General features: G+C 35.4%; 1 protein-coding gene across 3 annotated transcripts in view; it reads right to left on the bottom strand.

Annotated features, from left to right (window-relative positions):
• NBEA (neurobeachin) overlaps positions 1-13,821 on the bottom strand; it is a 739,008-nt gene that overhangs the window by 407,597 nt on the left and 317,590 nt on the right. For all 3 annotated transcript variants that reach the window (XM_066381029.1, XM_066381023.1, XM_066381024.1), the window contains exon 34: positions 5,281-5,342. In XM_066381029.1, coding sequence (XP_066237126.1) covers positions 5,281-5,342 — 62 coding nt within the window. The remainder of the gene's footprint in view (positions 1-5,280; positions 5,343-13,821) is intronic.

Genomic DNA, 13,821 nt, shown 5'->3' with positions numbered 1-13,821 from the left:
AAAAAATTATACCTCCTAACTTCTCCAGGAATTGTTGAAATAAAAGAAAACAATAAAAGACCTCATATAAATGATCAAAAAAATGATCTTTCCATCTTCGATTAAGTTTTCATAGAAAGATGCTGTAGCTAAATGGGGAGATAACAGAGACCTGACTCTACCCTCCTGTTCCATTTGTGCAATAGGCATTCTCCTCAAGACACAATAAATACAAATTTTCTGATTATTTAATATTTATAACCTGTTGCTTTTTCCTCCAAAATGTCTACAGTTTTATTATATAATTTTCTCCACACTAATAATTTAAAACCTTTATTATGACCCAAGTTGACAAAATTTATTCATTACCTTATTTTCAATCTCCTGCTTAGCTTTTATCTATATCTATAGGACATGCTACCAACTTTATGGCCAAAGAGATGATAAAATCACAGCAACTTCAAAAATTTTAAATGCCCAATTTTCCTCTTAAACTTTGAGATAATGTTATTCCATAGATGAAAGTCGAGGTCAGGTATCATGCAGAGAAAAAGGCAGGGATTTGTTAAATATTCAGGAATGAAATAGTAGCTTTACTCCTAAAAACAGAGACAAAAAACACAAAATACCCAATACGACTCACAAGTTAGAAATTTCTTATCAACTTCAATTCTGTCCTATTAACACATTACAATATTTTATTAAAAAATATCCTCGAAGAAAGTACTATTTCATATATTGCCTGAAAGTGGGGAATTCCTGACAACCAAGCAAGTGCTAATAAATATATCCTGGTGACTTAATTTCTGATGTGTCCCAAATGAGGCTGGTCACTGGTCTGAGCACATAACGGGTTCACATCTCTCCAGACCTTTGCTCAGACTATTTCCTATGCTTGAACCTCTTTCCCTGCTAATATTTGTAGAAGCCCTATTAGCTTTAAGGGGTTTAGTTTTAGTCTATCTTTAATAAAGCCTTCCAAAAGATCTTATTCTTGGTTCATAAAATAAATTTTCCAAACCATTCATAGGCAGTATTTAATTATTTTCAATTCATAATATCATGTCACAATTTTTATTCTTTAATAATTTCAGATTAGGCTACATAATGGGAAACTTTGTAGATGAACACTAGACTCCTTAAGAAATAGAAGAAATGTATCACTAAATTTTTAGTAACCACCATAATGCTAAAAATGTCACAAAATAATTAAATAACTAAATGTGATATCAGTCATCATGATAAATAGGATTTATTTCCAACGATGCTTTAAAGAACATCTAGGCTAAACCTAGTTTTCTTACACTCATAATCTTCTTATTCTGCACCCCAAACCTTATCTCTCCTGAGTCCTCACGAGTGGATTCTTCAGGAGCCTCTCTATTCTTACCCGTGTCTTCATACCACAATCTTAGATCTATTATAGTTACAGGAAAAGTATGACTTTCTGCTTTATACCATCTGACTAAACTGTATCGTATTAAAGAAAAATGAAAAATTTAAATGTTCAAAGGCCAAATAATTTGAAAAAGGAAGATTGTTCTTCAGTTGTGGTTCTTTTGTAAGTGCTAGGTTATGGCCTTGATCACATCAGTGAAGTCACTGAAATCCTTCTTTATTTAAGTATAGAAAATGTTTAGAAAAGAAGAAAGGCAAACAAAACCACAGAATAATTCATGTTAGTAACTTCATATGCAGATCCTAAGGAGACTTGTAAGGCTGGCTTCTACTTTGTGTCACTTATACATGTTTAGATTTTTAATGAGAATAAAAATGATTTATTAAGCTTACATTTGCTTAATCAGCGCTTCAAGTCAGCAAGTACTTAAATACTTAGACATTATTTTTTTACATAAAAGTTTCTCAATTTATAAAATATCTCCCATTGACAGATAAGACACAGAAAAATGCTAGTGACATCTGCTAAGCTTTACTTATGAAAACTTAAAGAAATCCTCTGGGATAACCTCACTCCATTTTTCCTGGAATACGTCTCATGGAGACTTCCTAAAAAAATCTGGAAATAATTAGAAACTATTATAGTACCTAAAAAAGTTTACTTGAAAACTAAATCTGTTGTTCATCAAAGAACACAACACATTCAGAATGAGGGAACAGTAAAATAAGGTGCACACACAGCAGAAAGGCTCCAACCACATGTGATCACAAAAACGCAAACGAGCTGAGAGAAGACGGCATGGGCCAGTGATAAACCGAGGAACTGCAGGAAACACTGTACTAAATGACTAAACACTGATTTTGTCAAAATAATATATATTAATATTTTACTTCAGTTCATTTTGCTTCCAAATGACAGAAAACCATTTTCCAGAAAAGATGTTAAGTGCAACTTTAATACAAATGGAAAGGGGAGAATAGGCAATTATTAATATTTACTTTTGTGTCATAAATTTCATGTGGAAAAGCAAGTGTCCAAAATACAGTAAAAATATTTTGGGTATTTGTGAAAAAATAAATGCAATATAATGATAATGCTAACAGCTTCTTAAAATATAAAGTATGATTTTTACAGAGACCAAAAATTCCAGTTGGGGGTAGACTGGACGGATGTCCCTTGGAGTTAAAAGCCTGTCCACATGAACTGAATTACCCTTGACAAGTGCCTTCAGACGCTTGTAATGTGAGCTCATGGAAATGTAGACCATATTTTGCACACAAACGACTGGCAATAGTAAGTTTAATCAGGAAAGAAAAGCAAATATTCTTAATAATTATAGTAGTTAACATGAAATTTCCCAAATGAAGAGCATAAAAAAGGAGGCATTTAATGTATTGTAGCAAAATCAAGAGAAACAGATGCTGCAAGAAGTGTTTTCCTTTCCCTTTTCTCCCCTGAGCTACCTACCTCTACAAGCAAAATTTTATCCTTCAGTGGTCTATCTAAATATGGGAATAAAGTAAAACACATTTTAAGCAAATAAATAGAGTATTCTATTTGCATTGAAAACTTACTTTAACCAATAATTAAAACACGGTGTGGGTAACAGCTAAGTTGTAACCATCAAGATAGTAATCATTCAGATTTTTCAACTGTTTTATTAGTAGTAATAACTGCTCATCGTAATAACATGGAGCTATCAATACTTAAAAGAGGCTGAATGTAAAAGAAAGCAAAAAGACAACTCAGAGCTCTGCAGCTTTAAAGACTCTTTAGGATTGCCTTCTGCCTTGGCACAGACACAGCCCAGGAATGGTGCTAACCCTGCAGGGATCAGCTCCGTTGTCCAAGAGGCACATTAAGCCTGCAGAAGAGAACCCAGCTCTGGAGCGTGCTGTGCCCAGCGGTCTCCCACACTAGCATTAACTGTATTTATTTCTCTTCCCCAGAAGTCTGCTACTACTATGGCTACCCTGCTAATGAGTGAAAACAGGATACAAATCATGTTGCATTTGAGTCGTAAAGGACAATGGTAGATTATTTTTAGAACCTTTTAAGACACGTCCATTTTTTCTGTGTCCTTAAAACCAATGTTTTATACATGTGTGGAACAATTAATGACCTACATAATGGTTTTATAAGCTAATTTCAAAGTAGAATATAAACCCCTCCCACCTGATTTGAAATAGGGAGATTACTTGTTTTCTTCTTTAAAAATATTTTGTGAAAAGCAACATTTCAGTTTAACAAAAATAACACACTTGGAAAGCTTTTAAAAAACAACAACATACACTTAAGTCACTTCAATATGGTATATTTAATCAATTAACCACTTGAAATATTTAAATGCATTCTGAATTATTTAAAAAAATTCAACTTAAAAATCAGACTGAGAGACAAGTTTATAATCACTTTGCTGAAACGCGGAGAGAAAATGCACTGCATAGAGAGCTTGAATTTCTCACTCTTCCTTTCAATCAATATCTGAGGCAAAGTTTCATCTCTAGGGCCCTTAATGGCAGGAATTCCTGGAGCCAGCAAATGAGTAATGTTAAACCTATGATTAGATGATGAGGCCATTCAAAGACACTAAACCCTAATGCTACATTCCTCTCTATTTCTCTGAACTGCAGTGAAACCCAGAGCTAAAGAAAAAGGAATTTTAAACTTTTTTTTTTTCATAAAAGCATTTTTTAAATTTGTATCATTAAGATACTAAAAGATGCAGACAGATGTCTCAAAATGTCTCTTGAACTCAGGACTCTGGTATTAGGTAGCAATTTTCAAATGCCTCGAAGATGATGACTCTTGCTGGAGATGCTGTTTTCTTTAACATCTTAATAATATTCGTTCTGGCTGAAAGGGGAAAATGAACCTAATGATCTTGCTATGAACATATTCTTGAAGAAGGTAGACCAGAAGTCTGCAAATCAATAGGTAAGTTTTTGGTTGTTTCGTTTTTGCTGATATTTTAAAGGACTACTGCAGCCATATTGTTTTTTAGTTTTGTTTTTTATTTGGGAGTCAGCTTTTAGGCAGATCTCAGGTCAGTAAATAGAAGCAGTTCAAATGTATTTTTCTTTCTACTGAGGAAACTAGGAATAAATGTAATAATTACTTATTACAAAATATGCATCTTTTTTCATTCTCATAGTACAAAATATTTATAATTAAATAAAAATCAGAATTATTAAGACCATTGAAAGAGCTGGAAAGAAGAAATACCATTAGGTCCCTATTATAGTTATCAGAAAAATATAACACATATATGTCTATGTGTGTGTATATACACATATTTAATTTTCTTATACTTGCTAAGAAAAAATATCCAACAATTACAATTCTAATTTTAATTCTGATTACTAAAGAAATATAGAATAAGTAGATTTTTTGAATTTACACCAAAAGATACAAATTCTTTTAAAAAAACAAACAAAAAGGTATCATATCAAAAACCACTCACTAATGAGTTGTATTTTTACTTTGGCTAGTGCATGAAAAAAGCTTAGTTTTTATTATCTGCAATTTAATAGAGAATGACTGTAATTAACAATAAATATAAAAATTATAAATTCTACCATATCATCTTTAAAAGGTTCCAGATGTACAGAAGGGTATCAGGAGATCAGTAACAAATTTTGTAGACATACATTCAGATATAAGAAGATATGGAAAATGGCATAGGGTGAGTAGACAAGAGAGGGAGACTCAAGATTAGCATGGTAAGATTGTCTACATAAAAGTATATTTCAATATAAATTAATTTTTTCAGTTATGGGATGAAATATGGAAGTTCAAAATATATAAACATATAGCTATATATGCACAAATGTTCTATTGTTAGAGACAGAAAAACAACCCATAATGCTGAGCAATGTGATCAAGCGCATGTGATTTCGTACCTGAGAACAAAGCAGCATGACAAGCTCCACCACGGAGGTGCTGGACTTCATACACACCAGGCCTGCAACACAGAGAGGTCACAACAATGAAACCACCAGGGTAGACTGCATCATTCCAACTTAAGACATTATATAGTCTCAAAATAACACAAATAGACACATTCACTAAAGTTCTTATAGTATTAATTTAAAAACATTCAGGTATTCAAGATGTGAAAAATACTAAAAATTTGACTTCATACTTGCTTTATTTATTTGGTCAAGGCATTATTTATATTTAAATAAGGTGGGGAGTAGTCATCAAAATTGACTGAGGTAGTTAGACCCGTTTTTATTACAGTGACATTTGTTCTATGGTTATCTCCTGGAGAGCAGAAAAATAATCACTGAAGACCTACTTAAATTTTCTTCCAAAAGACAATATTAAAATAATTTACAGGATGTAATTCCCCATAGGTTTTCCATTGTTAAATATTTTAAATATACTGGAAAATGAATTACACATATGCAATATGTTTAGCAATGCTTATAAAATCTTCTAGGGTTCTCCTTCTAGAGTCACTGAACAGATACCAGAAAAAGAAGTAGCAATGTTTACATAATGAACGCTACTATTCACACTGATCACTTACTATGTGCTGGGCACTATGTGATAAGTGCTTTTTATGCATGGTCTCATTTAATTTTCATTTATACTCTATGACATACTCTTTTTATTCCCATTGTACAGGTAAGAAAATATTATTCCTATAAACAGCATAAACATTAATTAATCATCAAAACGTTTTTTCCAATTAAAAGGATAACTGCTGTATAACATGCAAGAAAGCAGGTCATGATTGGTTCACAGAAGATTAACCAAGAAGTAACAGCAATCTCTAGATGAGAGTATGCTAATTATGTTTGCTAACTTAAAATATGCTTTTAAAAGTTTGTCACTGTTTTCTAATAATTTAGTAGACCTGGCTTTTCTCTTTATATGAGGACAAATTTAATCTTAGTAGCTTTGTATAGTAAGAAATGCCATCCTTTACATTAGTGGTGGCTAATAGAGGGCTGAAGAGAAACCAGTTTTTTTCTTCTTCTTAAGGTGACTCAATCAATAGCATCCATTGCCTTCTAGATCCTAGCACTCATATTTGCTGTAGGTGTGGATAAATACCTCTCTGTGCCCTCTCTGCTAAGGACCTTGTTCTCAGGTACAGACAGACAGAGCAAGCTGTAAGAAGGCACTAGTGTTCATCTGAACAAATCTCTGGGAAGACAGTTAACGGAATGAGAGGCAGATGTTAAAAGCTCATTTAAGAGACAACTGCTCTACCTGACCAGCAATTCTCATGCTCAGGAGCTAGAGAGTCAGAAAGATAAATGGGACATTTATTACCTATTGGCTACTCAGTACTGTATTTGAAATTCTCTCACAGAAAAACTAAGTAAAAGGCCAAAGGACCATTCATAGCAAAGGGGTCATAATTAAGATAGGTGCTCCGTATCAATTTAGATTTTCAACTGTAAAGCTATATAAAGAACGATTAGGCTATAAAAGTACATGAAATGACTACATATAGAATCACTCACCATATATAGTCTGTATATTATGTTTGTAAATGCATAATAACATGCAGTAAAAGTTAGGAAAATGCACAATTACATTCATTTCTCACAAACTAATGTTTTTTTATCGTATTTTTTTATTAATTTTAATGCAGTGACATTGATAAATCAGGGTACATATGTTCCAAGAAAAAATCTCCAGATAATTTTGACATTTGATTACGTTGCATACTCCTCACCCAAAGTCAAATTGTCTTCCCTCACCTTCTATCTGGTTTTCTTTGTGTACCTCCCCTCCCCTTAACCCCTCCCTCTACTTCCTCCCCCCCCCCCCTTAACATCAGATTCTTGTCCATGTCTCTGAGTCTCATTTTTATGTCCCATCTATGTATGGAATCATATAGTTCTTAATTTTTTTCTGATTTACTTATTTGACTCCGTATAATGTTATAAAGGTCCATCCATGTTATTGTAAATGATCCGATGTCATCATTTCTTATGGCTGAGTAGTATTCCATAGTATATATGTACCAAAGCTTTTTAATCCACTCGTCCTCTGACGGACACTTGGGCTGTTTCCAGATCTTCACTATTGTGAACAATGCTGTCATAAACATGGGGGTGCATTTCTCCTTTTGGAACAGTTCTATGGTGTTTTTAGGGTATAATCCTAAAAGTGGAATAACTGGGTCAAAAGGCAGTTCAATTTTCAATTTCTTGAGGCATCTCCATACCATTTTCCACAGAGGCTGCACCAGTCTTTATTCTCACCAGCTGTGCAGGAGGGTTCCCTTTTCTCCACATCCTCGCCAGCATTTACTCTGTGTTGTTTTGTTGATGAGCGCCATTCTGACTGGTGTGAGGTGATATCTCATTGTGGTTTTAATTTGCATTTCTCTAATGATTAGTGATGTTGAGCATTTTTTCATATGCCTATTGGTCATCTGTGTGTCCTCTTTGGAGAACCACTGGTCTATTCATTTCTTTTGCCCATTTTTGATTGGATTGTTTGTCTTCCTGGTGTTGAGATTTACAAGTTCTTTATAAATTTTGGTTATTAACCCCTTATCAGACGTATTGTCAAATATGTTCTCCCATTGTGTAGTTTGTCTTTCTTTTCTGTTCTTATTATTGTCTTTGGCTGTGTAAGAGCTTTTTAGTTTGATATAGTCCCATTTGTTTATCCTGTCTTTTATTTCACTTGCCCGTGGAGATAAATCAGCAAATATATCGCTGCGAGAGATGTTGGAGAGCTTACTGCCTCTGTTTTCTTCTAAAATGTTTATGGTTTCACGGATTACATTTAAATCTTTTATCCATTTGGAGTTTATTTTTGTGAGTGGTGTAAGTTGGTGGTCTAGTTTCATTATTTTGCAGGTAGCTGTCCAATTTTCCCAACACCATTTATTAAAGAGGCTGTCTTTACACCATTGCGTGCCCTTACTTCCTTTGTCAAATATCAGTTGTCTATAGAGCTGTGGGTTTATTTCTAGGTTCTCTGTTCTGTTCCGTTGATCTATATGCCTGTTCTTATGCCAATACCAGGCTGTTTTGAGTACAATGGCCTTGTAGTGTAACTTGATATCAGAAAGTGTGATACCTACAACTTCATTCTTTTTTTTTTTTAAGATTGCTGAGGCGATTCGTGTTCTTTTTTGGCTCCATATAAATTTTTGCAATATATGATCTATATCTTTAAAGTATGTCATTGGTATTTTAATTGCTATTGCATTGGGTAATATAGACATTTTTAATGATGTTTATTCTTCCTAACTGTGAGCACGGTATATGCTTCTACTTGTTTGTATCTTCCTTGATTTCTTTTATCAATGTTTTATAATTTTCCGAGTACAAGTCTTTAGTCTGCTTGGTTAAATTTACTCCTAGGTACTTTATATTTTGATTGTAATAGTGAAGGGGATTGTTTCCTTAATTTCTCTTTCTGACTGTTCATTGTTGGCGTATAAAAATGCCTCTGAGTATTAATTTTATATTCTGCCACTTTGCTGAATTCATTTATCAGGTCCAGTAGTTTTTTGACTGAGACTTTAGGGTTTTCTATATACAATATCATATCATCTGCAAATAATGATAGTTTTACTTCCTCTTTTCTAACTTGAATGCCTCTTATTTCTTTTTCTTGTCTAATTGCTGTCGCTAGGACTTCCAGGACTATGTTGAATAAGAGTGGTGAAAGGGGGCACCCCTGCCTTGTTCCTGATCTTAAGTGGATTGCTTTTAATTTTTGCCCATTGAGTATGATGTTGGCTGTGGGTTGTCATAGATGGCTTTTGTCATGTTGAGGTATGTTCCCTGTATTCTCACTTTGTTGAGAGTTTTGATCATAAATGTGTGCTGGATTTTATCACATGCTTTTTCTGCATCTATTAAAATTATCATGTGGTTTTTCTCCTTCCTTTTGTTTATGTGATGAATCAGTGATTGATTTGCGAAAATTGTACCAGCCTTGCATCCCCAGAATAAATCCCACTTGATCATGGTGTATGATTTTTTTCCAGATATTGTTGGATTTGGTTTGTTAATATTTTGTTGAGGATTTTAGCGTCTATATTCATCAGGGATACTGGACTATAATTTTCTTTTCTGTGTTGACTTTACCTGGTTTCGGAATCAAAATTATGTTCGCCTCATAAAAGGAGCTTGGAAGTCTTCCTTCCTCTTGAATTTTTTGAAATAGCTTGAGAAGGATAGGAGTTAGTTCTTCTTTGAATATTTGGTAGAATTCACTTGTGAAGCCATCAGGCCCAGAACTTTTCTTTGTTGGGAGTTTTTGATAACTGTTTCGATCTCAATTGTTGTAATCGGCCTGTTTAGGTTTTCTGATTCTTCCAGATTGATTTTTGGAAGATTGTATGTTTCAAGGAATTTGTCCATTTCATCTATGTTGTCTAGGTTTTTGGTATACAGTTCTTCATAGTACTTTCTTACAATATATTGTATTTGTATTGTGTCAGCTGTTATTTCTCCACTCTCATTTCTAATTTTATTTATTTGAGTCCTCTCTCTTTTTTGCTTGGTGAGTCTAGTTAAAGGTTCTTTGATCTTGTTTACCTTTTTAAAGAACCAGCTCCTAGTTTCATTGATCCTCTGTATTGTTTCTTTATCCTCTATGTCTTTTATTTCTGCTCTGATCTTTATTATTTCCTTCCTTCTACTACATTTGGGCTTTACTTGCTGTTCTTCTTCTAGTTCTTTTATATGCAGGGTGAAGTTGTTTATTTGAGCTTTTTCTAGCTTCTTAAAGTGTGCCTGTAATGCTATGAACTTCTCTCTCAGTATGGCTTTGGCTGTGTCCCATAAATTTTGAGTTGTTGTATGCTCATTATCATTCGTTTCTCGGAATTATTTTATTTCCTCTTTGATCTCATTCTTAATCCATTCATTATTTAACAACCTGATATTTAGTTTCCATGTGCTTGAGAATTTTTGAGTTTTTCTGTTGTGGTTCATTTCTAGTTTCATGCCATTGTGATCAGAGAAAGTGCTCGATATGATTTCAATCTTCTTAAATTTGTTGAGACCGCTTTTGTGCCCTAACGTGTGGTCTATTCTACAGAATGTACCATGAGCACTTGAAAAGAATGTATTTTCTGCTGCTTTAGGGTGAAAGGTTCTGAAGATATCTATTAAATTGAGTTGATCTAGTGTGTCCTTTAAGGCTGCTGTTTCTTTGTTAATTTTCTTTCTTGAGGATCTATCTAGTGATGTTAGTGGGGTATTGAAATCCCCTACTATTATAGTATTGCTGTTGATCTCGCCCTTTATATCCATCAAAGTCTGCTTTATATATTTAGGTGCTCCTATATTAGGTGCGTAGATGTTTATAATAGTTATATCTTCCATTGGATTTCTCCCTTTATCATTATGTAGTGGCCTTCTTTATCTCTTACTATATCCTTTGTTTTAAAGTCCATTTTGTCTGATATAAGTATTGCTACCCCAGCTTTTTTTCATTTCCATTTGCATGAAATGTTTTTTTCCATCCTTTTACCTTCAGTCTATGTGCATCTTTTGTTTTAAGGTGTTTCTCTTGTAGACAGCATATGTACGGGTCCTGTTTTCTTATCCATGCAGCTACCGTATGTATTTTAATTTTTTAATTTGTTGTATTTTTCTGAAACTAGAAACCGGGAGAGACAGTCAGACAGACTCCTGCATGCGCCCGACCGGGATCCACCCGGCACGCACACTAGGGGGCGACGCTCTGCCCACCAGGGGGCGATGCTCTGCCCCTCCGGGGCGTCGCTCTGCCGCAACCAGAGCCACTCTAGCGCCTGGGGCAGAGGCCAAGGAGCCGTCCCCAGCGCCCAGGCCATCTAAGCTCCAATGGAGCCTCGGCTGCGGGAGGGGAAGTGAGAGAGAGGAAGGAGAAGGGGAGGGGTGGAGAAGCAAATGGGTGCTTCTCCTGTGTGCCCTGGCCGGGAATCAAACCTGGGACTTCCACACGCCAGGCCGACGCTCTACCACTGAGCCAACCAGCCAGGGCTACCCTACGTCTTTTGATTGGATCATTTATCCATTTACATTTAAAGTTAAAATTGATATGTAGTTGTTATTGACATTTTATTCTTTAAAGCTATATTCCTCTTTTGCTATATTCTTTTCTCACTTTGATTTGTTTACAATAGGCCCCTTAACTTTTCCTGTAGCATTGGTTTGGTTGTAATAAATTCCTTCAGTTTTTTTTGGTCTGGAAAGCTCTTTATTTCTCCTTCAATTTTAAATGATAGCTTTGCTGGATAAAGTAGTCTTCGTTGTAGGTTCTTGTTCTGCATTACTTTGAATATTTCTTACCATTCCCTTCTGGCCTCAAGTTTTTCTGTTGAGAAGTCTGATGTCATCCTTATGGGGCTCCTTTGTAGGTGATAGCTTTTTTTCCTCATGCAGCTTTTAGTATTTTATCTTTATCACTTAGCTTAGGTATTTTAATTATGATGTGTCTTGTTGTAGGTTTCTTTGGGTTTCTCTTTAATGGAGTTCTCTGTGCATCTTGAACTTGTGAGATTTTCTCCTGCATAAATTTAGGGAAGTTTTCAGCTATGATATGATTGAACAAAGTCTCTATCCCTTGTTTTTTCTCTTCTTCTTCAGGAATCCCTATGATGCGGATGTTATTTCTCTTCTTGTTGTCACAGAGATCTCTTAGAGTTTCCTCAGAATTTTTGAGTCTCTTTTCTTTTTTCTTCTCTGCTTTCTTGCCTTCATTCAAGTTGTCCTCCAACTCAATGATATGATCCTCAGCTCTATCCATTCAGTTTTTAATTCCTTCCAATATAGTCTTCATTTCAGATATTGTATTTGTCATCTCCGACTGATTCTTTTTTAATATTTCAATATCCTTTTTATACTTGCTATTTCTTTATTTAGATGATCGCAATGACCATCCATTATTGTTCTAAGATCCTTAAGCATCCTTACAATCATTCATTTGAACTCTGCATCTGGAAGTTTGGTTATTTCCATATCACTCAGTTCATCTACTGAAGGTTTCTCTTGTGGTTTCCTTTGGATTACACTTCTTTGCCTTCTCATTGTGTCTGTGTGTTTGGGTGTTTTGTTTGTAGAGCTGGTTGAGTCTAGGCTTGGTGTTGTCTGCTTCTAGTTTTCAATTGTATTATTTCTAGGTCTTCTTGGGTTGGCATCAGCTATTATTTTGTAATCCACTTTCAGATTTGGGCCGCTTTGAAGTCTTGATTTGTTTTCTTAGCAGGTGATAGTCTTCTTTACTGATCTTAGCAGGGGGCTTCCTTGAAACTGTATCCAGGAATGCATGGGTATAACCTGAGACTCTGAAGGCCTCTTCTGCCAGTTACTTTCTCTGTGGCAGGGTGTTTTCTCAGCTTCAGTAGGGGGAGGTGTATCTCAGATCTTCATGGAGACCTGAGTTACTGCCCCTCCTCCCCACTTCTTGTTTTCAGCTGTGTCTTGTTGTGCTAATTAGAGCTGGAGAGATGTCTGGATATCTGTAACCTGGAAGCACTTTGTCTTTTGTTTTGTGGAAGGATCAGCCCCTCCCCCAGCTATAGCTGCCTCCAGCACTGGATGAGTCAGCTTCTCAGGTCATCCCCTGCATTCCTCTGCCCAGCACCGTCTGACTCTCTCTCTCCCCTTTCTTTTTGGAAGACAAGCCGGCCCTTTCAACACTCCTCGTTCCCTGTTCACCAGGCAAGTGGCTGTGAACAGTATTTTCTGCTCTTTTCCTTGGAGTGAGAGCCCTTCTGGGCTCTCAGCCTCAAACCCCCCCCCCCCCCGTTTCTGTAAGCAGGGGAGATTCAGATGCTCCCTACCAGGTTTGTTGTGGCTTCTTCTTTGCTCCTTGGTTTTTGAGAGCTGATCTTGTAGTCCAGAGCTGGTTTTTCATGCTGATTGTTCATAAATTAAGTTTGTAATCCAGTTCGGTGGTATGAGCTGGGAGTCTGTGCATCTGCCTACTCCGCTGCCATCTTCAGGTCTCCCTCACAGACTAATGTTTTAAATGAATATAAGAAGACCCCTATGAAACAAGATCTTTCATAATTTTTATAAATACTATCATTATAGCATAAGAAAAATATAAATAAATACTCCATCAATACTTTGTTCAAAGAAAATGACAACACATGGGTAGAATAATGCAGCTTACAAACAGTAGTCTCAGCACTTTGAAAAAGGCTACTACTATGTCAACTCCAAAGACCCTTGCCTTTTTACCAATATGTTTTGTCTAATAGTTTTAAACAGGCCTGGCATGTTGTTGACGCAGTAGACAAAAGTGTCAACCTGGAATGCTGAGGTTGCTGGTTCGAAACGCCAGGCTTGCCTGGTCAAGGAACATATAGAAGCTGATGTTTCCTGCTCCTCACCCTTTCTTTCTTCCTTCTCTCTCTCTCTCTCCCTCCCTCTCTAAAAATAAATAAATAATATCTTAAAAGGTAATTAGTTTTAAACAACATGAACTAATGGATTCCCATTCAAAAGAAAAAAAAC

This window comes from Saccopteryx leptura, chromosome 4, assembly GCF_036850995.1.
Source record: "Saccopteryx leptura isolate mSacLep1 chromosome 4, mSacLep1_pri_phased_curated, whole genome shotgun sequence".
Classification (NCBI taxonomy): domain Eukaryota; kingdom Metazoa; phylum Chordata; class Mammalia; order Chiroptera; family Emballonuridae; genus Saccopteryx; species Saccopteryx leptura.
Note: the sequence above shows the minus strand (reverse complement) of the source record. Positions and strands in the feature narration are given on the sequence as shown.